This window comes from Glycine max, chromosome 2 (assembly GCF_000004515.6).
Source record: "Glycine max cultivar Williams 82 chromosome 2, Glycine_max_v4.0, whole genome shotgun sequence".
Taxonomy (NCBI): domain Eukaryota; kingdom Viridiplantae; phylum Streptophyta; class Magnoliopsida; order Fabales; family Fabaceae; genus Glycine; species Glycine max.
Genome location: NC_016089.4, coordinates 46,999,546 through 47,011,329, shown reverse-complemented (window position 1 = coordinate 47,011,329; position 11,784 = coordinate 46,999,546). Strand labels below are relative to the sequence as shown.

The 11,784-nt window shown below is 34.0% G+C and overlaps 2 protein-coding genes across 5 annotated transcripts; both read left to right on the top strand.

The window, feature by feature from the left end:
* The first annotated feature begins 251 nt into the window (after positions 1–251).
* On the top strand, positions 252–5,407 carry LOC100812856 (zinc finger CCCH domain-containing protein 3). Of its 4 annotated transcripts, none has more exons than XR_005888347.1 (8): positions 252–764; positions 1,291–1,460; positions 1,625–1,678; positions 2,537–2,653; positions 2,764–3,057; positions 3,672–3,923; positions 4,221–4,726; positions 5,081–5,407. XR_005888347.1 is itself a non-coding variant. In XM_014770103.2 (7 exons), the coding sequence occupies exons 1-7, from the start codon at positions 692–694 to the stop codon at positions 4,524–4,526; spliced, it is 1,266 nt and encodes a 421-aa protein (XP_014625589.1). In that variant the 5' UTR covers positions 252–691; the 3' UTR covers positions 4,527–4,743. The 4 variants fall into 4 exon arrangements, 2 of the variants coding, with proteins under 2 accessions (XP_014625589.1, XP_040865030.1); XR_005888349.1 differs by having other exon boundaries at positions 253–746; XM_014770103.2 differs by lacking the exon at positions 5,081–5,407 and having other exon boundaries at positions 4,221–4,743.
* Positions 5,408–9,603: 4,196 nt separating this feature from the next.
* LOC100812313 (AP2-EREBP transcription factor) lies at positions 9,604–10,767 on the top strand. The gene has a single exon (NM_001317445.2). It carries the CDS (start codon positions 9,744–9,746, stop codon positions 10,389–10,391), a length of 648 nt encoding a protein of 215 aa, NP_001304374.2. The 5' UTR covers positions 9,604–9,743; the 3' UTR covers positions 10,392–10,767.
* Positions 10,768–11,784: the final 1,017 nt, after the last annotated feature.

Genomic DNA, 11,784 nt, shown 5'->3' with positions numbered 1-11,784 from the left:
AGAAAAAATTAATGCCACTTACCAATTCCATAATTGGCATCTACTTTTTCAGGCTAATTAATTTTTCTTAACAATCCAAATTTGTAGTAGTGATTGCAGTGCACGCGCCGGAGTGGCAGTAATAAATCTTGGTTCACGTAAACATGTTATGGAGCAGCCACGTGGAGGGTAATATGGTACAGAGAATTTATTGTTCGTACACGGGCGAAAGAACCTTACTTTAGTATTACACTGTATGTATTAACATTATTATTATTATTAACTTGTCGGGTTCCACATTCTAAGATCCAAAATGTTCCGAAGATTGCAGAACCACAGCCAGGAAAACTCTAATCTAATTTGACGCCAACTTTCATCCAATTGGAATATTATTAAATCTCTTTTTAAGATTTCACATTTGATTCTTCTCAATTTTTATCTGCGATTCTCGCTTTGTACCTTTGTTTTGTTTTCTTTTGTTTTCAATATATTTTAATTTTAATTTTCCAGGAAAAAAAATTATTTTAGTTTATTGTTTTAGTCTTGGGTCAATTTTCACTGTCTCCTGATGATCATTTTACCATGTGGGGTGAGTTAATTTGAGAGTGTCGTGCGCTGATTTTTCTTCTTAAAGGCTCAAAGGGTCTTCTGGGTTTGATCGAACAAGAAAAAAAAAAAAAAGAGTCTTTTGTTATCATTTCAACGCTACCAGATGCCAGAAAACAGGCAGGTTCTGAGGAATGCTGATTCTGGTGACAACATTGAAGGTGGTGCAGATTTTTCTGGTGATTGGTTTTCCTTTTTTTTTTTTGTTTTTTTGGTCATGATTCATGGTTTAAATTGTTCTGATCATCGTTCAATGATGATGGCTTTGTGTTGTTTTGCTAGGGAATTTTAGATTGTCTTTACTCAACGATTTTTGTTTCATTAATGATATCATTCATGGTTTTCTCTTTATGGTACGATGATTTTGATTTGGAGAATTCTGATGATTCACACAATGTATTGTGAGAGACCTATGAAGATTTTTTTTTGGAAACATGGCATAGTTTCTCATTTCGTGTTATCCTTCCTCAACTAAGGTGTTACGTGTTTGATCATACATGGGTTTACATAAATTGATGCACATTTTTTTAATGATGCAACTAAGGATCGCCTGCATGTTTTGATCTTAAAATCTTTTAGGCAACAATAGTGTGCTTTTTGAGGTGAAAATTTTAAGTTTCTGATCTAGGTAGTTGTGTTGCATAAATTTGTTCAAACGAGACTTTGGACAGACTTTTCCTGATTGGTTTCTGATCTGTGTTGTAGAAGCAATTCGACATTTGAAAATCAATGATAATTGGGATAGAGATGCTGCAGCTCAATCTACCCAATATCCCGATCGACCCGGTGAACCTGAGTGCTTATATTATTTGAGAACTGGAATGTGTGGTTATGGAACTAACTGTCGATACCATCACCCTGCTCATATTTCAATTGTAAGAGCTTTTTCTTTATTTTCCTTTTCATTCTTCTGTATTGTAAGAGTTTGTGTAATTGCAATCTTTTAGTTTGTTTCTATTGTATCTTAATCTTCAATCTACTTGTTAGTTTTATCATATGCAAACAAATAGAAGTTTCTCATACTTTATTAGATTTTCAGGGTACTCATTATGGTGAAGAACTCCCTCAGAGGGCCGGGCAACCTGATTGTGAGGTATGTTTATTTTGATGACTGAAAATGTATTTTGTTTTGTGACATTTTTCTTGTGTTGAATTTTATTAGGGATGTAATATAAAACCATTCACGTGTCTTTACCTAACAACTTAAGCTTTGGGATAGTTGTTGGTTCATGAGTCAGAACAGAATTGGGGATGTGTTTTATGCAAGAACATTATAGTGAAATAAAATATATTTGTTTCCCTTTAACATAAACTTTGGGGGGGAGGGGGGTTGTAATAAAAGGTAACATTTCTTGTGTTTGTAGAAGACTCCATAAGAAGATATGCCTTTCATATTTTGCAATGTCACTCTGGCAGAAGCTTTACTTGCTTTTATGTTTGTCTTTTTTTGTGGTCCCTTTAAGTAATAAATCTGGTCAATTTGAATTGTTTAGCTTAGTGATTACTAGTGCACAGATATCAAACCAATAAATGAAGGGAAAGAAAATGTCAAATTGAAGTAGGATACCTAATGAACTGGACAAAAATAGAGTAGTTATGCTGTCAGTGTATAACTACTACCAATTTGTTTTCTATTGATGATTTGTTTTATTTTTAGTGGTCATGTATTATGTGGTCTTTGTCCTTTAGAACTTATTTACCAGATTTTATTGTGATGATGATGTAAAAATTTATTTGATGCCAGCTATGGAATACTCAAACCAGGACAGGAAATAAATATATGAACTTAAGTTTAACATCTATTATAGTAAAAATATCGGGTTCAGGAACTGTAGTATAATCTGAAGAATTTTGTATACTACACAATCCATCTTCATGGGAGATTTATTATACAATTCGAGTGCTGTTCAATTTGAGTAACTTGTGGTATTGTTTGAAATACGCATTGCAGTATTTTCTTAAGACAGGGACATGCAAGTATGGATCAACATGTAAATATCATCATCCAAAGGACAGGCGAGGTGCTGCTCCTGTGTCATTCAATACTTTAGGCCTTCCCATGCGTCAGGTTTTTGCATCCTTTTGCACTTGTAGCATTTTTTTTAATTGATTACTGTCACTGTGTTGATGAATGAAATCATTGCAAATTTTCTAACATTCTTTGGTACTTTCTTTTAGGAAGAAAAATCATGTCCCTATTACATGAGAACTGGGTCTTGTAAGTTTGGTGTTGCATGCAAGTTTCATCATCCACAGCATGCTTCCCTTGGAGCATACCCATTGGCTGGATCTCCTACTCCTACCTCAACAATTATTCCTACATCAGGTTTACCATATGCTGGAGGGTTTCCTGCATGGTCAGCAGTACCAAGAATGTCGTATTTATCTGGACAAGGACTTCAATCTTATGTGCCTCCTTTTCTGTCTTCTTCGCAAGGTGTTATACCTGTGCAGAGCTGGAACAACTACATGGTTAGTTAAGGATGCTGAATGTCCTGTTTATCCATACATTAGCTGGTTGCCCTGGTCTTTGTTTTTTCTGTTCTCAGTTATCTGAGTGGTATTATTTCTCTGCATGAATGTTTGGGGAAAAAATGGAATTCAACATTGTATTCTTCCATCTTACTGAAATGTTACTCCATACATACTAGTTTTGAATCACTGCATGAAGCATTAGGCAATAGCTATTTACTTGGAAGCGCCTTGAATTTTGATGTCTGATTGACACATCTAGATAAATAATTGCACGAAGATTATAAAATATTGTTACCATATTCTATTAACAAATGACATTGCAAGGAACTTTAGAGGAAGTGATCTGTGTATGGAAATACTGTTACTCTTACACTTTCCATCTATTTTATTTCATTAATTGCCAAGCAGGTTTGGCATACATAGAGTCATATACCAATTAATATCTGAAACAGAATGTGCCTTTTTCTTAAGGAAATCTTCAGAGCATCTTGCATTTTAGTGATAATTAATTATGTTGGGTTGTGGTTACTACATAGTACATACAGTTAATGGTACTTTCTGCAAATTGAATTAAAATCTTGTTTTGACTGTGACTTTGTTTCTCAAAATAGGGAAATATGAACCCTGCAATGCCGAACGGTTTTCTTGGATCTAATCTTGTTTATGACTACATGAATCTGGGCGAGTCACTCTTTGGTGGGCAGGCAATAAATTCTGCTCTCCCAAATAGGCCTGATCAACCAGAATGCAGATACTTTATGAGCACTGGGACCTGCAAATATGGATCTGATTGCAAGTTCCACCACCCAAAGGAAAGAATGTCTCAATCATTGATAAATCCACTCGGCCTTCCTGTGCGACCTGTAAGTTCAGCTTCTACTTGATGCCTAGTTACTTTAAACAATGAGTTTAATAGACATGTATGGTTGGTATAAAAGATTTTACACTGTCAACCATCAGAAATCATCCCTAGTATGACTTTTAAATATAAAGTTAATGAATTTACATGATAGTTCGAAATTATATGACGGTGTAAAAAATCAAAGCATGTATTATGTCATTCCTAATATCCTAAGAAGGTAATTTTGTAGTTCATTTTGGCTACCATGTATGGTTTTTTTAGTGTTTATATTCCTGATTCATATCTTGGTTATCTGCAGGGGCAAGCTGTATGCTCTTATTACAGAATCTACGGAATGTGTAAGTTTGGCCCAACATGCAAATTTGATCATCCAGTTTTGACTATCCCTCAGAACTATGGCTTGACCTCACCTGCTATGAATGTACTTGATACTCCTCTCACCAGGGGGTTATCAAATGTACAACCACCTGAGACATCTCCTTCTAAATTAAGTGACAAGAAGCTTCAGCATTCTGATGCAAAAGCTGCTACAGAAGATTCATCCAAACAAGATGATACTACATTGAATTCCTTCCCGGCTTCCGCAGAGCCTTTACACAACTAAACTACTTGAAGTTTGATTCTTTTTTCTTTTGGATATTTTGTTTTCCCCCACATTTTCAGGAGAAGTATATCATACATACCATCTATTCCCCCCCTTTTCACCTGCAATTCTGTGGAGTTGGATAGTTTGTTCAGAGATTTTTGTGACAACCACTAGCTTGTGGGGAATGGAAGGCATTTTTTGTGTTGAATAAAATGCAGGTAGAAAGTTTATGACCCTCCACATTTTTTCATTTTCTCTCTCTCTTGGGGTTGGTTTGGTACACTTAAAAATGCTAAATGAAAAATAAAGGGAAGTATGACAAACTTGTCACCAACCCCATTTTTTAAGGGCTTAAAAATAATTTAGAGGTTCAAATACTTTAATTTGGGGCTATGTGGAGTTTGGAAATTCAAGTTAATGTCGGGTGCTTTGTTACAGATTTGGCCACTTAGGTCTTTTCATGTTCCTAGTGTGAGTATAAACTAGAAAGACAAATAACTATAGGAAGACTTATTTATCACGTGTGTAGGGTCTATTAAACTTATTTGTTGTCTTTTTATCTCGTAATTTAGGAAAAGAACATGAGAGGATTTAAATCTTCTGTGGCATGGTTCGAAATGCCAATTTGAAGGAATGGAAGAAAATCAAATAGAAAGGAAGAAGACAAATAAGGGAATACGGAATCCAAGAGCATTACGCGGTGGGTGGTATTGGTGGTGGTTTTCCAATAGATTCTCTTTTTCTTAAATAGTAAGATATGATCTTTTTTTTAATAAACAAGATATTTTTTATATAATTCAAGATATATGTATGTTTTTGCATTGTAAAATGTATCTCCTTTTCTCATGACGTGGATACATTTCTGTTATTGAAGAAAATCGAAGGACGCGAATCTAAAATTCATTGTTGTGTTATGTTAAATTAGTCTCAGATTTTTACTTGAAAATTGATCCTGGGTCTTGGCTTTAACTTGAAACTCGTACAAAGTTAAACCCCTTTGGACTGAAAAAAAAATACTGCAATCTAAGAATAGGCTAAAGAATCTAAATTAATCTATAATGTCTGAATTGTTGTAAATTCTTATGATTTCTGTTTTTTGTGTCTTTGATTCTTACTAATTAAAAGAAAAGAAAAATAGAATAGGATAAGGGAGGTAAATGGTTTAAATTCATCTACTAAACCTTTGTTTTAAATTCCTCTATCCGTAAACAGCAAACCTTTCCGAACCTAAATTTTATGTCCTTTCAACAGATTTGTTTCACCACGTTTTATTACTAAGAAAAACAGATTAAAACGATGACTGATCAAGTGTCGTGTTTGGTTTGATCAAATTTTTTAATTTTATGTGATGCAAGTATTAGCATATAAAGCTATCTGAAGTTGAAATAAATTAGTATAAGGAACTTATTCTTGCAAAATAATAGATTACGGTTCAAAGTTTTGCACAATGAGAATATACATTTAGTGTCGAGTCGTTTTTTTAATAGGGTTGATTCTTGTGTAAGATATCTGTGAAGAAACATATTAACTTGTGAAACATAAGCTTAAACATGTGTTGATTAGTTCATATAAATTGAATACCAACCAGATTTCTTTGTCCTTTTTTTGTTATTCCATTCTATTCCCTACACCTCCTTTGTTATAAATTAATATATAGATGCCCTCTCGATTATAATATGTTTTAGAATATTCTTGTATTAGCCACTTTAGCTATGATAGATCATAGATCGATGAAAAGCCTAATTGATGTACCAAGCATTACAGTTTTTAATTTGATTTTCTACTTTAAACTGAGATATCTCACCCCTATACTATTTTAGATATTTTCCTATTACTTTATCTTCGTTTTCAGAAGGGTCACTACATTTCACAAAGGGGCTTCTTGAGACAAATGACAATCATTGAACCAAAAAAGCCTAAGTTTCAGCCAAATGAAGTTCAATCGGGTGAAATTAGATCTCTGACTGCTTCACTGCTAAATCTATTTTTATACTATAACTAAAATAGATAATTTTTATTTCACTTGGCATATGGTTGGAAAAAAAGAAGTACAAAAGACAGGAATGTTCCCAAATCACCATCCATAAATCAAAACGGGGTGGGGGGAAAAAGTCAACCATTATCATATACATTCAGTCGAATTAGCAATGGATACAATATTCTCCCTTTGAAATGATTCTTATAGTTCCAAATGGAAAAATATTGCATAAACACGGTACATTCAAGTTGGATGAGTTAGGCCAATAAATTAGGTCATTATCAATCATAGTTAATTATTGATCAATTAACCATTGATGAAATGTATATTAATAGTTATAATATACAAGGTAAATGGATCTAACTTGGATACATAAAAATTATGCAAGTATTCCCTATCCGAATATCCCACAAACAGAATATCAATGAGGTTCTTGGCTTCTACGTTATCATGTCATGTCACACCACCATCGAATATAGAGGCTTCTTACATCAATCTAGCATCGTGGCTGCTTGGATAAATTGGACCAAATTGCTTTGGGAATAAAAACCTGATGGCTGCACCTCTTGGACACACACAAAAGTCGTTTTGCCTACTTGTTCTAAAATTCAGTGGAATTGATTTGGAGCCTTCAGATGTCTAAATTAATCTCAATTATTGGCTTCATCTTTCGTCGCTCGTATTAAGCTCATGATTTGCAAATTGCAATGAATCCTTGTTAGAAGCCTTGCTCAATCCTTATTGTTGTTAAGGATTGCACCAAACAATGAAAACAGTAGCGGTACAAATACAAGGGTAAACTTACATGCCATAACTCCCGAAGCTAAATCTTTCAATGCATTAGCCAACCAAGTTGGATTCTGAGTTCTGCCTTTGCAGCACAAAGAACAAAAATAATGAAGAAATGATGGAGAGAAAAATAGAAAAAAAAAATGGAGGGAGGTTGGAGAGGAAAATGCTGGAAAGAATCAAAATCCTTAGCTATAACTTTGTAGCATGTCTTCCCTTTCTTTTGCTTCGTTATCCTTTATTTATCTCAATTCAAAATTTCTAATCATTTTGTTGGGTACCAGAGTAACAGTATCTATAGAAGCACTGTGGAAAATTGGATTTCTCCTAATTAGAATTTGGTTAGAGCATTATGGACTATCCCACAATGCTTGAAGACAAGAGATTTGAATTGTGTACACAACGGAAATTATGAAATGCAATGCCTTCAGTCGATGTTCCTAACCGGATTCAATTAACTCCCCTGTCCTTTTCCAAGTAGAAGAAATATATCAAATCAATTATTTGAAGTCTAAAGTCTAAATATAAATTTGTCATAAAAAATATGTTTTCTGGGGGAAGAAATATTTAATTTGATTTAACAAATATTTTAGCCTAGCTTCCAATAACTAGCCATAAGTGTGCTTCCGTACCGTTTTTAAGTTATGGTGTAAATGTATGAAAATGTAGTTCAAGCTCTTCTAAAATTCAACTTGCATAAATTCAAGTTATAAATTTCAAGATTTTAGGTGTATGTTTGTTCTGGGATTTTATGAATGCAAATGAGAATATCTACAATTTTTTAAGATAAGATATGGCACTTAAATGTGCCTGTTCTTATTATCATCCAATTTAAATGCACGCATGCTTATGTTATAGTATAAAATAATGTTTGTTATTTATAATTCTTATGAACACCCAATTTAAATGTACGCTTGTTTATGTTTTTGTATAAAATAATGTTTGTTACTATAATTTAGACTCCTATTTTAGGCATTGACTATAAACACTATTTTAACATTCTATCTTTCATCCATATCATGACTTAAAGTTTAATATATACAAATCTAATACTTTTTGGCCAGAGCATAAATAATCTGAAAAGTATGTACGACATTTGAACCTATTTTAGTCTCCAGTTCTAAATTTAATGTGTGGAAAACTAAATCTCGTAATCAGGTAAACTAGAGGAAAGATTACTTCAGACACTTTTCGGCTTTTTTATTTATATATATAACAAATCCTTTATGATTTATAGTTTGTAAATCATGATATAATGAATAAAAATTACAACATACACACTGTAATTAAAACCATGTTATTGGATCTTTCTACGTTTGCTTTATTAGTTTCCAATTCATATATTTTCAAAAGTTTTCAAGATTTAACTTTCCAATACCCGTGAATAAACTAAAAACTAAAGCAAACAAAAAATCTTTTGTAATGTAAAAAGTAGAATCTAAAAAGATATGTAAGGAAACAATTTTATTATATCAATTGAGATGGATTTCACACTTAAAATAAATTAAAATACAAATATTAAACACATTTAGATTCGCACTCTATCTTTTTAAAAAATCAAGGATGATGCTAGATGAGTCTAAATATTTATTTTAAAATGATCATTTTACCCATGCCATTCTTTTATTCTCGGATGCCCGTACCAAGCTTTGACGATATTAAAACAAAAATAATAAAAATTAGCCAAGCAAGATTTCTTTTGGGTTAGGTTATTCCATATTAAAAAAAAGCGACATGTAAAATAAAAATAGTAATCATCTTGTAAATATTTCAAAAAAAGTAAAAATTAATTTATATTTGTTTACAATCGTAAAAATATTTTCTTAGAGAAGTTTTTGATTTCATGAAAAATTATTAAAAACATATACTACTTTCAATCAAAACCTTAAATTGTTTAGTTCCTTGTTAGAAAAAGTTACTAGTACTATGTTATTATTATTTAAAAGAAAAAAAACTCTAATAAGCAAGTAATTACCATGACATAAATTCAACCAACTAAGCAACATAGTTGGGTTATGCGATTGCTGAATAACTGAATTAATGAAAATTAGTTAGCTTTGCCAATAATGATGCAAATAAATTACTACATCTGTTAGAGAAAAGAAAAAGATGTTATTAATTACATTTGGCAAATCAGAAATACCACAAAAAGGTTTGCTCCCATTTGTGTTGGTTTGGTCTTGAATCGAAGGCAATAACAACAATAATTACGACAAACACTAATCAGTAATCACATCACCCACACAACGACAAAAAGGGTAATTATGTCATTCCACACACGTATAATCAATCTATTGGAGCAAACAAGGCGAGACCGCATCATGGGACCCCAAACCCAAACCCAAACCTAAACGAAGAAACAGAAAGAAAAAAAATGAACAAACAAATTGGGGTTTGAAAAGAAGCCGGTGCTGTCTCCTTGTTCTCCATCGTAAGATATAACTAATTATTTTTATATCTTCATCAAGATGCGCCGAGGGAGAACCGCCGCCGCCGCTGCCGCCGTTGTGGATCCCACGCCGGACCAGGCCAAGGAGACGACGCGGTTCCGTGGCGTGAGGAAGCGGCCGTGGGGGCGATTCGCGGCGGAGATTCGAGATCCGTGGAAGAAGCAGCGCGTTTGGCTGGGGACCTTCGATTCCGCCGAGGATGCCGCGCGGGCCTACGACAAGGCTGCCCGATCCTTCCGCGGGCCCAAGGCCAAAACCAATTTCCCCCCCTTCCCCGGCCCGGCAGAGGCGGACCACCACTCGCAGATTCCGCTCTACCAGGCCCATGGGCTTTCCACCAAGTTCGAGCCCGTCGTCCAGGTGAACCGGCCCACGAGCAGCGGCATGAGCAGCACCGTGGAGTCCTTCAGCGGGCCTAGGGTTCCCTCCTCCTCCTCTCGCGCTAAGCCCCTTGTTGTGGTTGTTAACCCTATCATCCCTCTCAACGACGACGAAGACGATTGCCACAGCGATTGCGACTCTTCTTCCTCCGTCGTCGACGACGGCCAGGACTGCGTCCTCATCTCCTCCTTCCGGCAACCGCTGCCCTTCGATCTAAACCTCCCACCATCCGATGCCGACGACGACAACGACGACGACCTGCCGGCCACCGCGCTGTGCCTCTGATGATGATGAAGAAGAAGAAGAAGAAGAACCTCTTCTCGGTATAATCATCATTTTCTTCTTGTTGTTGTTATTGTTGTTGTTGTTGTTCACCATCTCTGGTTTAATTAATTAATTAAAAGTTGTTAGATTGTGTTGTGGTGTTGTAGAGTAATATTATAATAGGCATGAATGTGTTGTTGTAAGTTATTTGGATCCATTACTGTGTCATAGCATTGGACCTGATCTCAAAAACTGGTTGGTGCTTATGCTTTCTTCATGGATCTGCTTCTTACCCTTACCCCCAATTAGAACTTACTCTTTTCTTTTTTTTTTGTTGTTGTTGTTCTGTACAAAAATTATGGCTATCAGATCATAGAATAAATTACATTCTAATCAATTATACTTTCCCTGCTTGCTTGTTCATATTGTTCAATCCGCTGCATTGCGCATTGCATTGGGATTGGGTTTTCAGTGTGGAACAGTTAGGGTGTTGAGTGTTCAATTTCAGATGCAGTTTTGTTTTAGACTTTTACCCTAATTCTTTGCTTTAATTTCCTGTGTTAATCTTATGCTTTTATTATAAGAATTCAATACATCTTTCATGTTACGTGCAAGGGTATGAAATATTAATCACGAATCGTTTCTTTGGAGATCCATAGCATAGTTGATGATGATCTGGTATATGGGGTGTTCAATGTTCATTGCTAGTTTTGCTACTTTTTATTTGACCAAGGGTTTTTTTTTAAAATAAGGTAAAATATATTTTTGTTTTCTCAAAATATCTCGAGATTCTATTAAGTTCCTGTAAAAAAAAAATTAGTGTATGCATTTATAATTTATGAAGTGATGTGATTTTAGTTTTTCATCATTTATCAAATACTAGAAATATGTGTTTCTTTTAAGATGTTGGGATTAAAAACATGTTAAATTTTTAGACGGACTAAAAGTCTAAAACTAAGTTTTTTATTTTGAGATAGTTTGAGGGGAAAAAACATTTTTTTACAAAACATTTTATTTTGAGAAATAAAAACACTTTTTAAACAATAACTTGGAGTAATGATGCAAAGAGAATAGGGGTATACCTAAGGGTAGAGGCATTTCCTGAAAGATATCGGAAAATTAGTTCTAGTATTAGATATGTAATGATTAGCATGGGTCTTGAATGTTTCATGCCCCAAGGCCACAAAATTTAGATTTTCACATCTGAGAGAAAGAATCTCAGGCCCGTAATTTTATCTTCATGATTTTGGACAATCATTTTTTAGTTTAAAATAAATAAATAAAATAGTTATACATTGATCATGTTTACATAGTTATTTAATTTATTAATTCTTAAAATAATTATCTTAAAAATAATTTAAATGATATTATGTAATTAAGAAATCACGTAAAATTATTTTATACCTAAATACAT